At 36.9% G+C, this 16,022-nt stretch overlaps 1 protein-coding gene across 1 annotated transcript in view; it reads left to right on the forward strand.

Annotated features, from left to right (window-relative positions):
* Positions 1-1,749: 1,749 nt before the first annotated feature.
* Positions 1,750-16,022, forward strand: part of LOC127414291 (testican-2-like) — a 46,574-nt gene continuing 32,301 nt past the window's right edge. Inside the window, exon 1 of the mRNA XM_051652229.1 lies at positions 1,750-2,030. Within this exon, the coding sequence (XP_051508189.1) occupies positions 1,842-2,030 (189 nt within the window). The 5' untranslated portion in view covers positions 1,750-1,841. The remainder of the gene's footprint in view (positions 2,031-16,022) is intronic.

The raw sequence follows: 16,022 nt of genomic DNA on the forward strand, positions 1-16,022 counted from the left end.
CAACATTTGTGGCATAATGTTAATTACCACAAAAAATCATTTTGACTCGTCCCTCCTTTTCCTTAAAAAATAAAAATAAAAAAGCAAAAATGGAGGTTACAGTTGGACTTACAATGGAAGTGAATGGGGTCAATTTTTGGAGGGTTTAAAGGCAGAAATGTGACGTTTAAAATTTTACAAAAGCACTTACATTACAGTTCAAATAATACATGAGATTTAACAGAATTAAAGTTGTTTAAATTGTTATTTTTACAGTCATTTTAGGGTTTGTTGACATTACATCGTCATGGCAATGAAGTTGTAAAATTGGCTATAACTTTACACAGAAAAGGATAGTAAGTGATTTGATCACACTTAATATGCATGTTAACATGATTTATGTCTTCTGGCCATACCTTTGAAAAAGTGAGTATTTTAATGTTCAAAATTGCCCCCATTCACTTCCATTGTAAATGCCTCACTGTAACATTTTGCTTTTTTTTTTAAAGAAAAGGAGGGGCAAGTCAAAATTATTTTTGGTGGTATTCAATATTATGCCACAAATGCTGTTGATTGATCTTGTATTGAACTTGTATTGAACCCTGAATATTCCTACACAATGGGCTATCTGCTAAGACACCTGTGTGAACTTTACACAGACTTCACACTTAGTTTGATATATTATTGTCTAATGCAACATGTAACTGCAGCGTGAAGCTGATGTACTGTATGTGAAATTACAGTGAGTGACAACCATGGCCAGAAATGAAGACCACTTGAAACCCGCTGGGGGACTTTCGGCCTTGAGTTACACCATACATTGCCATATTCTCACAGAAACCGTGTCATTTATGTTCTGTCTACTGTCCTGTCACATCATTCTGGTGTCAATATCAGGGTGCATGTTTCCATCTAACCACTTTACGTTTCCCTGTCATTATACAGTAATCAGTAAGTCCATAAATGTGCATCTCATCAAACTGTATTAAATATCACAATACACACTTATAAATGGTTGTCAATCCAAACAACTAAGCTCCTCATTAATGTAAATGGGTTGCATCAGGGAAAACAGATCACATTACTTCATCTTCCATTCCACCAGAGGGAAAAATTATTTTGTTTACAATATTAGTGGTGGTACACACAGTACACCTAAAGAAACTTTATCTCCTAGAAAGCTCTCTGCAAATGAAGGTTTAGCAAACCATTAGCCTATAGGTAGAAAGGGTCAGATGTATAACTGCTTTACTCCAATATTTTATTTATTTATTAATTTATTTTTACTGTCTTCGGAATTTAAGCCCCAGAAAAAACGAAGAAAATTAATAAAATCAAATCAAACTGCATTTGAACTCAGAAATTAAAAACACATTCATCATAGTTAAAGGTGTTTTCAAGTAAGCTATAATTGTTTTGTGTGAATAGCATATTCATGTATTTTTGAATAATTTAATAGATCCCGGCAAAAAATGACCGTCCCACATATTTAGGCTACCTCTAGGCCTATTATTTATTCAAGCTGTCATCAGGAAACACTCATTACAATTTTGTCTTGTTCTGAGAGATTTTTCTCTGATTTTCCTTCCTGGTCATTTTCTGATCTCATTGTTGATGATGACAATTTACAGAATTTAATTAAAGTCTGACCACGCGTTCACTGACATGCTTGATAGTAGCAGCTCTCTCTCTCTCTCTCTCTCTCTCTCTCTCTCTCTCTCTCTCTCTCTCTCTCTCTCTCTCTCTCTCTCTCTCTAGTTGAGGGAAGACGCATCCCGTAATAGGTCACATTTCACTGTAGTCTCAGCATCCGTCTCTCGCCTTTTACAGCAGAGGAATCGAGACATCACACAAGCGGAATAATGGTGTGGATGAACGATTTTGGATGTCTTCTCCTTCCGTTGATGATCCTGGTTCGGTTTTCCATGCAGGTGGACGTTAAGAACGGGAAAGACGCCGAGACAACGGGGAATTTCATGGAAGATGAACAGTGGCTGTCTACCATTTCCCAGTACAGTCGCAAAATCAAGCACTGGAACCGCTTCAGAGATGTGAGTTGTCTTTAAGACGATGAATGAAGACATTGCATGACTTGTTAAGGTCTTATAAATAGCTTACTGTCCGGTGGACATCGCTTAGACATCTTCAGCATTTACAACGAAAACACAGGTGCATTTAAAATGGTAAATAGCTCTTAGAATAGAATGCACTGTTGAGTGTATGCAGGTAAAAAAAAAAAAAAAAAAAAAACAAAACAAAAAAATTGATTAATCTATAGATTTAGATCCTTATTCAAACCCTTCACAGACTTGGTTCAAAACAATTTACCAGCTGTTCTTATTTGTTTAATTGATGACATTGGTTTGATTACAGAATAAAGCAGATAGCATTAGAATGTTTCTCATTGGCCAGCTGGTTGATGTGATATTATAATAGGCAACTTTAATAATTTATTAGAACTTCACATGTATTCAGAGGGAGATTTATGACTTGATTTATGCGCATAGGGTTGTTGTATGTTATTTGTTCCTTTGTCAAATAGTAATTCTTTTAAGGAAAAAGACCTTTTGTGATAAAATTTATATATATAATGAATTTGTAACACTAATAAAAGTAGGTATGTGTTCATTGACAATAGTACATAGACATCATGTTAATTTGTGGTTAGCAGGTAATCTACTCTTCAAACCCAAAATGGCCCTTGGTTGCTTTCTGTTTGTTTGAGCTGTGCTGTTCAAAATGAAACATTAAACTGCCAAATAGAAACTGTCATTTATCTCCATCAGTGTTTGTGCTGGCAGCTATGTTTACACTTAGAACAGGATTAAGTGTATTACTCCTTAAATGATTACGTAGAAAAACACATCTAAGGGAACCAGGAATTTATCAAAATGTGGGCATGAACAGATTAAGTGTGAAATAGACCAGGATTATAAATGGATGGACACAGCATTTTTACATCAGTGGCTTACATTCAAACCAGGCCCTGCAGCAGTATCTGTATTCTCCAATCAATGACTATTGATCACAGCATCACACATATGAATAGCAGAGGAGCAATGCTTGACCAACACATACGGGTGTTTTGCTGGAATAACATCCCTCCTTCATTTCAAGGAAACCAAAACAGCTTTGAAAAAATAACTATGTTATTTTACTATGTCTCTATGGCTCAACCATCTAATTAAAATGCAAGTTGTTCTTTTTAACTGTATTTGAGGTGAAATCTTTCTAGCACAGGGCCATGACGTGCTTGCAGCTGTTGTTTTGTTTGCCATGTCACTGCACAGATAATTGGAAAGTCTATTATTATTTAAGGGTTATCAAACTGGTTTCAAACCTGTATGACTTTCTCTCTTCAGTGTAATGCAAAAGGAGATGTTAGGCAGGAATGACAGCCTGTCACTATTCACTTGCATTGGATGGAAAAAGATGTTATGAAAGTGTATGGTGACTTGGTTGCTTAAAATCTCCTTTTGCTTTCCATGAAAAAAAGTCATATGTGTTTGGAATAACACGAGGATAATATAAATTTTTGTGGTGAATTACATCTTTAATCAATAATTTAAAATAGTATTTAGGGATTTTTAACTTGAATTGTGCACTCAAAAAACTCTTTGGCTTAACTTGATTCAATCGTGGACAGTGGTTCCACATGTTTGAAATGAGCTTTCTTAAATTAAAAATACCATTTAATTTCAACTTAAATACTTCAAGTAGAGGGAACCTAACTAAATCAAGTAAACCCAACAAAATGTAACATGTCAAAATAACTCAAATAACTTACAGTGATATTCTTGCTAACAGTAAATTTCAGCATGCTAAACACATGCAGGTGGGAAACACTACTGAGTGCAACATGGTCACTGTGTTATGGTTAGCACAGCAATTGCTCAATGGACAAAGCAGTATGTAAAAAAACAAACGAAAAAACAACTTCTAACCTTTTGGGATTGAGTAAAACTGACGATAGTTCATTTGTTTGAGTGTGTTCTGGGTACAGAAGCAGGACATCTTTATAAAAAAAGATGCCCCAAAAGCACACTGGTTTCTCAGCAAAACACATCTTAAGCGACTGTTTTGATGATAACCAAACCCTAACCCAAACCCTAACCCTAGCAACAAAAAGCTTGCAGTGTCAGTTTTCGATGAAGTTTTGATTAACAGTTTACCCTCCTGCCTCATCAAAGTGGTAAAGAACAACAGGCAGTAATCTGAAATTAATTCATTTACAATTCTGGAGTGAGCCAGGCTCTGTATTTTTCATTAAATTTACTGCCAAAGGAGTTACTCCTTAGCATGATATATGCCCAACCACACACTTCATGGATTACCATAATTGACATTGTAAGTGGATATTGATTTAAATGCACTCACACAGACTGTCTCAGCCCTTTCTCTCTTGCTATATTCACTAGAAATTATTTTAAAATGCATTTAGAAAAATGGGTTCAGATGACAAAGTAAATACAGTTGTTTTTTGGTGCTGATAAATGTATTTATTATTCCTGATTGCAAGTTTTAGCACCGGAAAAAGCAACAGAGCCTCTGACACTGTTTGGTACCATTTTAATAGTCACCTGTTATCTTTGATCAGAGACAGAACCACAGAAGACTCTGAAAATTAATCTCTTTCGGAACACAGCTTATTTTATCTTTAGAGTGTTGTGACAAAGGCAAATAATTCAAATTGATGTTGGCTTTCGAAGTCCTTTGAGGTCCTCAGAGCTGAATAATGATATAACTAAAGCGAACAGTGAAAGCAGCAGAACATGAAAGGTTCATGAGCAGACAGAGGCATATTAATTCACATAAATAATTACTCTTTGTTAAATTTGGTTGAATTGTTGATTCACTTCTGGAAGTGTAATTTTTTTCGGAATACATTATATGAGTTCATGGTAATGGGACTGATGTTGCCTCTATAGGCATGCGTTCTGAAAGCTCCTGATGCCTCAATTTAAATCTAAACCCAAACATTTAAATTAAATGCCTAATTTTTGATTAAAAAGTGTATCAGCTCCTTCCTATTATGGTAATTTGTTGTGTTTTGTTTTTGGTTGTGATTAGTTGAAATAGCACAACAACCTACATGATACAAAGATTTAATATGAACTTGCAACCCACATACAGTCTTCTTGCAATTCATGGGGCCCATTGTGGTATGCAAATAGGTTAATTACCTTATTTTCTCATATTTACAAATTGAAAGTGGGCACAAAGGCACTCAATCAGTCTATTTACCCCTCCTATAGATTATGAAATCAATTTAAAAAGTATTTGTGATTTCTTTAAAGTGAAAACATTGGTTCTGTCTATTGAAAATTGTCAGGTCATGCCATGGCTTCATACAGTGCATTATAATTTTATCCCACATGGGAATCTTAGTGATTATGTCAGAGTCTCATTTTAGCATATTGAGCAAGGTCCATTTAGAAAGTTGTTCCACTCAGTTACATAAATGCTTTGATGTGGTTTTATTATTTATGGAAATGTTTCAACCACTCAATCGTAAAAATCATGTTTTCCTTTATTTTTTTATGTTAGGCCCTTGGCTGACATCAACTTAAAGTGTTAATTCACCCAAAAATGTAAATTCACTTATCATTTACTCCCCCTTATGTAGTTCCAACCCAATAATACTTTTTTTCTTCTGTAGAACACAGAGGAGATTTTTTTTTTTTTTTTTTTTCATTTATACAATTAAAACAAATAGGCACTGAGCCTGTCGGTCCCTAACATTCTGCCTAACATCTAATTTTGTGCTCCACAGTATAAAGTACAGGTTTGTAATAATTTAAGGGTGAGTAAATGATGACAAATTTTCCTTTTATGGGTGAACTATATTTTTAAATAATTGATTATGTTCTTGTGACTTCTAAAGTACCATACTTTTTGTCAGTTAGTTAGATTTCGAGTTATAGTCATTTGTTTTTAATCACAGTGATTGTATTAGATAAGATGTAATTGCATACTGATCAACCCTGACTGATTATATAGACCAGAATCAGGCTTAGCCAAGAATATCAGACACTCAAAACTCTCAGTGTGGGTTTGATCCACTTTTGTCATGCTTGCTTATCTATTTCCATACAAGTGGAAAATTAAATCTTATTTCATGGTCAGTATTTAAGACCAAATATACAGCAGAATGTAATAGATTGGATCGTTTAAAACGACAAATCCCCACTGGACACAATTACAGTCGCGATTGCCTTTGCAACATTAGATTTAAACTAATCTGTACATCAGATTTAAAAAAAAAAATATATTATTCTTAATAATTATTCTTAATATTTTTAATAAACATAATATTCTGTTTATAATGAGATACAATGATAATTGTGTATTCAAGGTAAGAAAATGGTGAACCAATGCATTGCACACATTGTTAGATGAACTAGTAACATTTTCTCCTAATAGACATGTTATGGTGTGATATATTCACATTCAATTATCTGTTAGACTTAGTCTGATTGCACCCCACACCCTGTCTGGCTGTTAAAGTGAGCTTCTCAGAAACCAAGAGCGAATCTGTTCTCTATTCTGCTGAAAGTAAACAACTAACAGTGGTGGCCAATCCTCTGGTGGCTGGCAAACTCTCTCTCTCTCTCTCTCTCTCTCTCTCTCTCTCTCTCTCTCTCTCTCTCTCTCTCTCTCTCTCTCTCTCTCCCCCATCACAATGTAGAAGAAGCTAATTAAAAACCAGAGCCTTCCTTCCGCTGTGCAACGTTGTGTCGGCTTGCACCTGTTATTTCGCCACTACATTTTTAATGAAGCAAAAATGTTTCAAGCCTATGCTGAAAATGGTCTTCCATTTAACCATTCATTACCATTTCATTTAAAATGTACATTTCTTCATTTAGGGTGGGTGTAGGAAGGATGTTCACTGTAATTAGTTTTGATATGTCAATTTCTTACTTTATGAAATTTTCACAGTTGCTTAAATATGGAATCTATTAGTCTTTTTTTTTTTCATCAGGGGTTTCATTTGGCGCAGTAAAGCTGTAATTTTTTCAGTGTTAAAATATTTTCTCCTATTCCAGCTTAATATGCAGAGATAACTATGAGTAAGCCATTTGTAGGTTGGTTTCCCTGAAAAGTGTAAACATTCTGGGTCTGTGGAACAAAAATATTGCTCTGTTTGTGTGGGCATCCCAACCAGCCTGATACAGCAACACTGGCCCAACTAATGGTGAGTTTTGGGTGGGACTTTCTATTTGTTGACAAATAGAAGATGGAGGAAGTGTTCATGAAAACCTTTTTGAAAACAGTAATTATTTGTGTAATTCTGTTTTGTCACACTAGCTTTAAAATAATAGTTTGCACAGAAATAATAATAAAAAGGTGTCATCATATACTCACCCTGATGTTTTTCCAAACATCCAGTCACATTTCTCTTTCACTATATAGATAAAAAGATGCATTAAGTGAATGGTGACTGAGGCTGACATTCTTCCAAACTTCTCCTTTTCATTCAAGTTTGGAACAACCCGAAAATTAGTGGGGGAAATATATTTTTAACCCTCAAAGACAAAGTGTACTGTATACTGTACATACTCTCTCTGAGGGTTAACCAAGTTTGTGTTCATTACTGATTGAAGGAGCTTTAAAATAACCTGATATGTATGGCAGCGCATTGGAGTATCTAAATGCATCACAGATGCAGTGTCGATGACACACAAACTGCACAATATTTGGCTGTCAAAAGAAGTGAGTGATCTTTTCTGACAAGTCTGCCTGATGTGCATACCTACTACGGAGAACCTCAGTGCTGCCCGTCATAGCTTTGTTTCATCAGGATTCCAGACACATGCTTTTGTGGAGGTGGGAATGCCCTTGCAACTGCCAGAGCAGCACAGCATATGGTCCATAATTACGGATAATGCAGAATAAGATGATACACCCAAATACTCCATTAAGATCTCAGTTGTGATAGATCAGCATTCAGAGAACAATGCAAAACATTATGCTTTTTCAAAATTGTGGGAAAACCTATGCATGTTTATGCACATCTGTTTGCCACTCTCACTCTGAATTGAGAGGCCAGTTTGTCTGGTGGAGGAGGTCGCAGGCCTGCACGGCAGAGGAAATTGAGTGCAGTCGGATGGCTGTTGACAAAGGCAAGTGAGGGCAATGCAGCAGCGTGCATTGGCTATAGACCAGGAATATAGGTGGGCTTTAATTGAGTGGGGAGAAACTGGCTTTTCATCATTCTGCTCCTGGGGTCCGGCTCTCTCCTGCTGAATTGGACCTTTTTATCTGGAGAGTGCAGGTGGAGAGTGTGGCAGGACCCAGGCTAATATTTTTGGAGGCTTTGGTCCAACTCTTGTCATGAAATGGGTCTTACATCTCTTTTAACATTGCCTTTTCCGCCAATATCTGCTTGGAATGAATTCTACCTTACATTTCTGCCATTTCACTTCACTTTTCTTGCCATTCCCTGGGAGTCTTGGTACCAAACACAGTGTTCTCTGAAGATCAAGCTGACCTACCAAAACAGGAGAATGAAAAGGCTCTTGTTCTGAGAATCCAATTACAAAGTACTTGCATGATAGCGCTATTTTCTCCCCCCTAAGATTTCTCGTTCTTGATGAAGCCAGCAGAATTTATTCTTTCCAGATCTACTTGAAATAAGACATGCTTGTTTGAAATGCCCAACTTAAGTGACAAAGTCTTGTTCCAGACCCCAATAAAGCGCCTTTTGCCTCTAGCGGTAATGAGGCAAGGAGAACTAGGATTAAGCCTTAAGAGCTCCGTAAAGGTATGGAGTTAACATAAACTGTCAAGCCCCCCAGCCCCTCCATTCCCCCCTTAAATGTTGAGTCATTCACTTCTTCCCTCCTAATGCAGAGAATGCCTTATTGACTGCCTCTGGTGTCAGATTTGCTCATTTAAAGGCAGCACTTGCTTCTGCTGTATTGCTCTCTTACTCTCACTTTCAGAGCTGTCAGCTGGTCCTATTGTGTGGGTGGGAGAGTTATTGACACCAAAGAGGAAGGAAGATTGAAGATTACTGACTGAAGAAGTTTAGTGAGTAGAAGAGGGCATGTTTGAGCTAATTTACCCCTGCAACAGCCATTGAGAACAATCAGGATTTTAGTTCTTTAGGTTGAAAGTGCTTTGTGCACAATTATTGTTAAATGTAAGCTAAGTAATTTCTGCGCCACTTGCATCATCAAATGGAAATGGAAAAATAGTGACTATATTTAAACAGATTTTCCAAATACTCTCCCTATCTGCCATTGGTTTACCCCAAATTCAGGCTTTTGACTGAGCCAATGTTGTCATGTCAAGCTTGTCAGAATGCTCAAACAAACAGAGCAATGTTTTTTTATTATTATTATTTCAAATTTTACTATAAAAATTACATACTGTAATAGGGAGCCTGTGAATTGGTCTCCATCACGGGATTGTAATGTGTTCCATGGACTTATTGTTTTGTTCATCATTTTGCAATATTTATTGTGGTTTTATTGCAAATTTATGTGCAAATATTTTTATCCATCCTATTTATTGATGATTTTATCTCTCATTCTTATTTATTTAAGGTGACTTTCTGTATAAGAATGGGGAGGTGAGGGTTCACTTTTAAAATAATGGTATGTTCTAATTGGAAATGGCTGGAAAATGTTGTATTTAAGCCAGCTGCCACTAGGGGGGAAAAAAGATATACGATGAGTGTTTGAGCACATGGACAAGATTATGCTAGCACTGCTTGAGTGCAACGAAACTCTGACCTTTTTTAGTCTATTTTTTTTTATTTATTTTTTTATGATTGATTTAAAACACTATTTGTTTGCACATTTTGCACCTCTAATGGAATAAACACCTTTTTGGAATGCTATTCCTTCTCTATGGTGTGTTTTTCCTTGTGACTGCTTGGTCTCTATTATAACACACATTGCCTATAAGCTGTATGAAAACATGCGGAAACTTGATTTAATTTATCCAACACACTCTCATAAAGATTGGTCATTGTAGTGACTTTTTCCATACTGCACTGCCAATACATTGTCCTTGATCCATTTTTTACATTTCATTCTGATGCCGCATTTAACCTATTTTGGAAGGATTTCAATACTTTGCCCAAGCCTGCATTTTAAATTGAAATGAATTGAAAATGTTTTAATGATTTATTAATTGCTTAATTGTTGAATTTTGGAGCTTAAATAATGAGAAAAGCACCATAAAAGGATCATAAAAGTAATTAGTACACTGTATTCTGGGTCTTCCGAGGCTGTTTGATGGCTTTGTGTGAGGAACAGATTTAAATATAAGTCTTTATTGAATGATCTGCACTCCCATCTGCCGTAACAGTCAGACCCCGACCCGTGCTCATTTAAACATTAAAATATTCCCGCCTCAAGAAGCGTTACAACAGCTCTGACATAAGTGATGTCAAATTCCACTGGCTCTTGTGTGTCTTGTGACCAGTTGTGACATTCTAAAGCTCGGATGTATATTTTAAATGAGATGTGATGGTATTCACAGATTTATAACCATTAAAACTTTTTGTTTCACTCTGTTCCTCACAATGAGCTATCATGTGGTTTTAAGCTATCAGGAGACACTAAATATAATATGAGTCATTATGAATACTTTAACAGTGCTTTTTTCAGTTTTTGGTATAAATTATTGTGACTATACATTATGTCTTATATATCGTTGAGAATGGTTAGGTTTAGGTGTAGGGGTGGGGTTAGGTGTTCAAAGATATATATCTAAGTGTAATGTAACTCAAATAATTGTGATTACATTTACCTGCCTGTTAAATGTTTTATAATGTTTATAAGTAGTTATGTTGAGAGGAAGGGTTGGGTTATAAAAAATATTAAAATTATAGTGTAATGTAATGAAACTAATATATTCATAAGTATAATAAAACATATCGAAGGTTAAACAGACTACAGTGTGGTCTCGTTGTCCATCAGTGTATTGTCCAGTAGAGCTGTGTATTTGCTGGGCATCTGTGCAAAATAGATCATTTCTTCAATTTGTTTACAATTTGTCAGGCCTGAGCAATCTCAAATTTGTACATCTCATGCAACAAAGTGCATGTGAGAGCCTCTTTTATATCTGAGAAAAGATGACTTCTAAAGTTGACACTTGGCTTTCACCTTCAGCTTTATGTTTTCACTCAAAGTCAGTGACAAGCATTCTGAGGACATCTTCAGTAAGAAGCACAACTCTGTTCTCTCTCCGCAGCCTTTGAGGCTGTCTGGGTCTGGAGTTATGCCCTGGAGAAGCTGCCTACATCTCCACTCTCAGCTCTACAAAAACCCCCACAGAATGGCATGCCTCTGAGCTATTCCTCCACATGAGGGAAGGCAGGATATGTTCACAGTCAAGGGAGTGGGCTGTTAGCAGAGCTTTTTGATGTGCCTGTGTGCAGTTAATCTGAAAAGCCCGGTCAGAAAGGCCCCATGCATAAATCAAGTGGGAGGCTTGTGCATGCCTGTCAGCTACAGCTGCGGTGTGACAGCGAAAACATAGTTTGGAAGGTTCCGATAATACAGTGTCTGTTTATCTCTTAATTAAAAAAAAAATTATAATTTTGATTGTGGAACATGACTGATTAGATTCAGTGTCAAAGGGGCAATGGATGTGTGGGCCTGCAGCATCATGCCTGGGGCGTTTATAAGCTGTGATTGCCGGCAACGCTGTGGTGTGATAAATGCGTGGGTGTGTGGCCATTTTGAGGGCATCACCACCAGGATCCATCCAGCTTAAATCAATTATGGAAGGCTGCTTTCCTGTGGGCCTCCAATAAGCAAAAATTATGAGTAGATTATGAGTAGGGGTTGGCGGAATAATGGTATATATACTATATTGTCCGTCCAATGGTAGAAGTAGAGATAAAATATACTGCTTATACAAAGGTAGATACGTGGCGCCAACACAAAGCAGAAGACTATAGTCTTGTCTGTGTTCTGTCACAGATAAACTCTTCCAGTGTAGACAGCTTTGTTGTTTTAGTTTTGATGCAATGATTGTATTTGATGTAGACATGGTAAAACTCTAGGTTGTTTCCGGTTGCCAAGTGTGACGCTTCTGCTCTACCCACTCTGTACGGGACTCAAACTGGCGTTTCTGGCATGGGAGGTGCGTGCGCTAACAAGGAGGCTAAAGCCCCTAGCTTCAGTTGCTAGTGCAACTCTTGAGTTTAAGAGGGTGAGGTTTATACACATTGCACAGCTATCTATCAGCTGGCTCCCGTTACACTCACCCCCTTAAACCTCACTCCCATGTGGGTCACGGCACCATTGTGACGCTCCTGTTCTACCCGCTCCATATGGGACTCAAACCAGCGTCTTCAGCATGGGAGGTGGGTGCGCAAACAATGAGGCTAAAGCCTCTAGCATCAGTCACTAGTGCAAGTCTTGATGTCAGGAGAGTGACGTTTATACACATTGCACAGCTATCTATCTATCAGCTGGCCACTGTTACACAAGCAATGTCACAACTTGCTGCATTAATATAGAATTTAATAGTTGTGCAATGCGGTCACGTATGTGCTATTTTACACCTTCAAATTGTCTAAATTTAATTTATTGTGAAAAAAGAAAATAATAAATTCTGATAAATTATCTTTCATTTGTATTCAAAGTGACATTTGTATTAAATTCACTGGATTCTCAAAAATAGTAATTTATACATGGTTATGTAAATATATAAAAGATGTTTGGTTTAATTTCCCTGATCGCACTGTGAATTAGAACGTTTTGCTGCCAAAATTGGTCTGCCAAAGAAAGAAGTATCATTGAGAAAATGTGCTAGTGTGAGGTCCAGGTGAAATATCCACAAAGTGGCCAAAAACAAGTTTCATATTTAGTTCTAAAATGTGTAATACAATCAACTGGAATGCATATTATATTAAACCTACCCCCAAACCCCAACCCTAATATATATATAGAGAGAGAGAGAGAGAGAGAGAGAGAAAAACAACGTTCAATTCAAGCAAACCATTGTTTACAACATGAAATACAATTACTTGCTGGTTCCCATGGGACTAGAACTCATGTCTCAGAGGTTGCTGACACAATGCATGATCAGTAGTCCTAGAGCAGTGGTTTGCAACCTTTTGATGTATTTTGCCCTTTTGAAAAATGTTATTTATTCATTAATTATTTCTTTTTATAGTTTTAACAGTGGTATTTGTAAACAAGACCATAGCAAGCAAGCACATGGAAGCATAGATCTTCTTCACTACCATGGTTAGATGTAACATGATTTCTATAAAACAAACTGTGGAATTTTTGAAATTATAAACAGTAGACCTACTCTAAACACATGTAAAAACAATAAATACAAAATATAAATATTTATAAGTTGTAACAAAAATTAATCATATTCCCTCACTCTCCTAATGTAGCCTATAACAAATTTAATAGAGCTGAAGTAGTGATAGGATAATATTTATTATCAGTCTATTTCTCCCTAAAGAACAGTTAGTGTTACTATAGTAAATTCAAGGGTGGGGATGTAGAATTCTGTGCCGAATTCAAATGGTTTCCGCTTCTCGTGCCTTGCTTCTCACTGATTCTCGCAAAGCTGCGCATTGAAGAGCTCAAGACCGGTCTGCGAATAAAAACGCACCTTCTTTGCCTCGCGCTGCTCTGTCCATTGAACCACATCCAGCAACAGAACCATACAGGTGCATTAGAGGAGGTTGTGCCTCTGCCTGCGTATTTGACGCTGCTAAACCAGATACTTCAGATGCGTTGCTAGACAACCCATATAAGAGAACCAACTGATATACTCCAAGTCTAGATAAATGTTTTAATACAAAGAGGAACTTGACGATTTGATTATTATGAGTGATAAACGCCCCCCATTTGTAACCTAATGCCCCCGCTCTCTACTAATTTGCTCTCAGCGCCCCCTGGCATCCTTTGAACGCCACAGTTGAGAACCCCTGCCTAGAGGGAAATGTGTTCATGCTTGAACTGATGCAAAAACAACTGTTGGGGGATTGTGCTTGTCAATAATTTGGCTGAATGGGGTTGATTTTATGGTGCATGAACTTTTGGCAGCAACATGTCGATTTCCATGTTATCATGTGTCATCCTGTAAACATAACTATATTGTGATACCATTTTCATGATGTGAAATTACTCATACTGTGATGTAAGCTTTTGGTCATACTGCCCACTCCCTAATTATGAGCCTAAAACAATTCATTTTCTAGTCATGAGTTATAAGGCCAAGTCTGAATTAGTTGCAGGCATGACATGAAATGAAAGAGACAACAAGGAGGGAGGCTATAGTCTTAAAGTGAAATTAGTCACCAAGACAAAGGACAATATGTTACAACATTTTTATTTCTAATTACCATAGTTGGTAAGTTAAATTTAGTAAATTTAAATGAATATTGGCAGTCTTTTGACAGTCTTAAAACTGCCACTATCAATAAACCTGCATTTCTTAGTTATCTTGGCTGATGTCTGCTGTATGTCACAGTCACAGATGCTTTCGTAGCAAATGCAACATACAAGCACAGTGGTACATTCCTGCATTGTCTGTCTGTCTCTCTGCATTGTGGTGTAACTGTCAAATATTAGTGAAAAAGACAGATCTGGTTCACCCACCAACTGCTGCTTGAACATACGCACGCACGCACGCACGCACGCACACACATCACTTTTTTTCTCATGTGCCAATCAAATGCTTATACCTCATATAAACATATGCAGGTGCTATCAGGGCCTACAAATCACAGCTGAATTTATAGAGAGCATGTTTGAGTTGCTCGATTACATTGCAGAGATATGAGGGATAAAGGGGCTGTCAGTCAGCACAGGAGGGTATGATACACTCTGGCAAGACTCTGTGGTGTTTTTGATGAGACGGGGGTCCTTGGAGGGATACACCTGGTGGCCTTCACTCAGTGCTGGCCAAAGATGAGCTGACTATGGATACAGAAGTGCCCATCTATAGATAAGTGCATCCTAGACTCGTCTTAAATGGCCATCTGAAGTGTTGCTGACTTTAAAATGTGTTTATGCTCTCAAAGAAAAAAAACAAACAAACAAACAAACAAAACAAAAAAATAACAAATATAAGTCAAAAAATAAAAGTCAGCTTTCTACATCCACATGTGGTCAGATTTCAGACTGTTCCTATTTGTAAGAAACAATTGTTAGTATATATATATATATATATATATATATATATATATATATATATATATATATATATGTAAGATTATTTCTCCTATAATCTATGTAGTTCGACCTTTTCGCCCCCAGCACTCTCCGTTGTCCTCTCGCTCAGGAATATGCTTGCAGGGGAAGAGACTCTGACACAAAATTGATATCAAAGCATCTTCAAAGGTTTATTGACAATCAAACATATTTATACCAGAAAAGTGCATCAAGGAAAATCATCATGCGTCAATAACAGACAACTCTAACTGTGTGCCAGTCTAAATTCTCCGCTATCAGAATACCAGTTTATACCAGTTTGTAATAAAAGACGAGCTTAAGAAATCCTTGAGCTTCAGATAAGGAGAGCAGAAGGAACAGAAAAACAAGTGCTATGTGTCAGTAAAGATTAGTGACAATGGAGGCCCAAAATGAAAAAGTAGGCCTGAAACTGAGAGCAAATCTATATTTCTAACAACATATACAGTTGTGCTCAAAAGTTTGCATACCCTTGGAGAATTGGTAATATATGTATCATTTTTAAAGAAAACATGAGTGAGCAGGCAAAACACATTTCTTTTATTTCTTATGGGATTCATATTCAACTGTAGGTTATAACAGAATGGCACAATCATAAAACAAAACATGGCAACAAAGAAAAAAGTGAAATGACCCCTGTTCAAAAGTCTGCATACCCTTAGTTCTTAATACGTGTATTGCCACCTTTAGCATCAATGACAGTGTGCAGTCTTTTGCAATAGTTGTCTATGAGGCCCCAAATTCTTGCAGGTGGTATAGCTGCCCATTCGTCTTGGCAAAATGCTTCCAGGTCATGCAAAGTCTTTGGTCGTTTTGCATGAACCACACGTTTGAGATCTCCCCAGAGTGGCTCGATGA

The sequence above is a fragment of the Myxocyprinus asiaticus genome, chromosome 23, assembly GCF_019703515.2.
Source record: "Myxocyprinus asiaticus isolate MX2 ecotype Aquarium Trade chromosome 23, UBuf_Myxa_2, whole genome shotgun sequence".
NCBI classification, from domain to species: Eukaryota; Metazoa; Chordata; class Actinopteri; order Cypriniformes; family Catostomidae; genus Myxocyprinus; species Myxocyprinus asiaticus.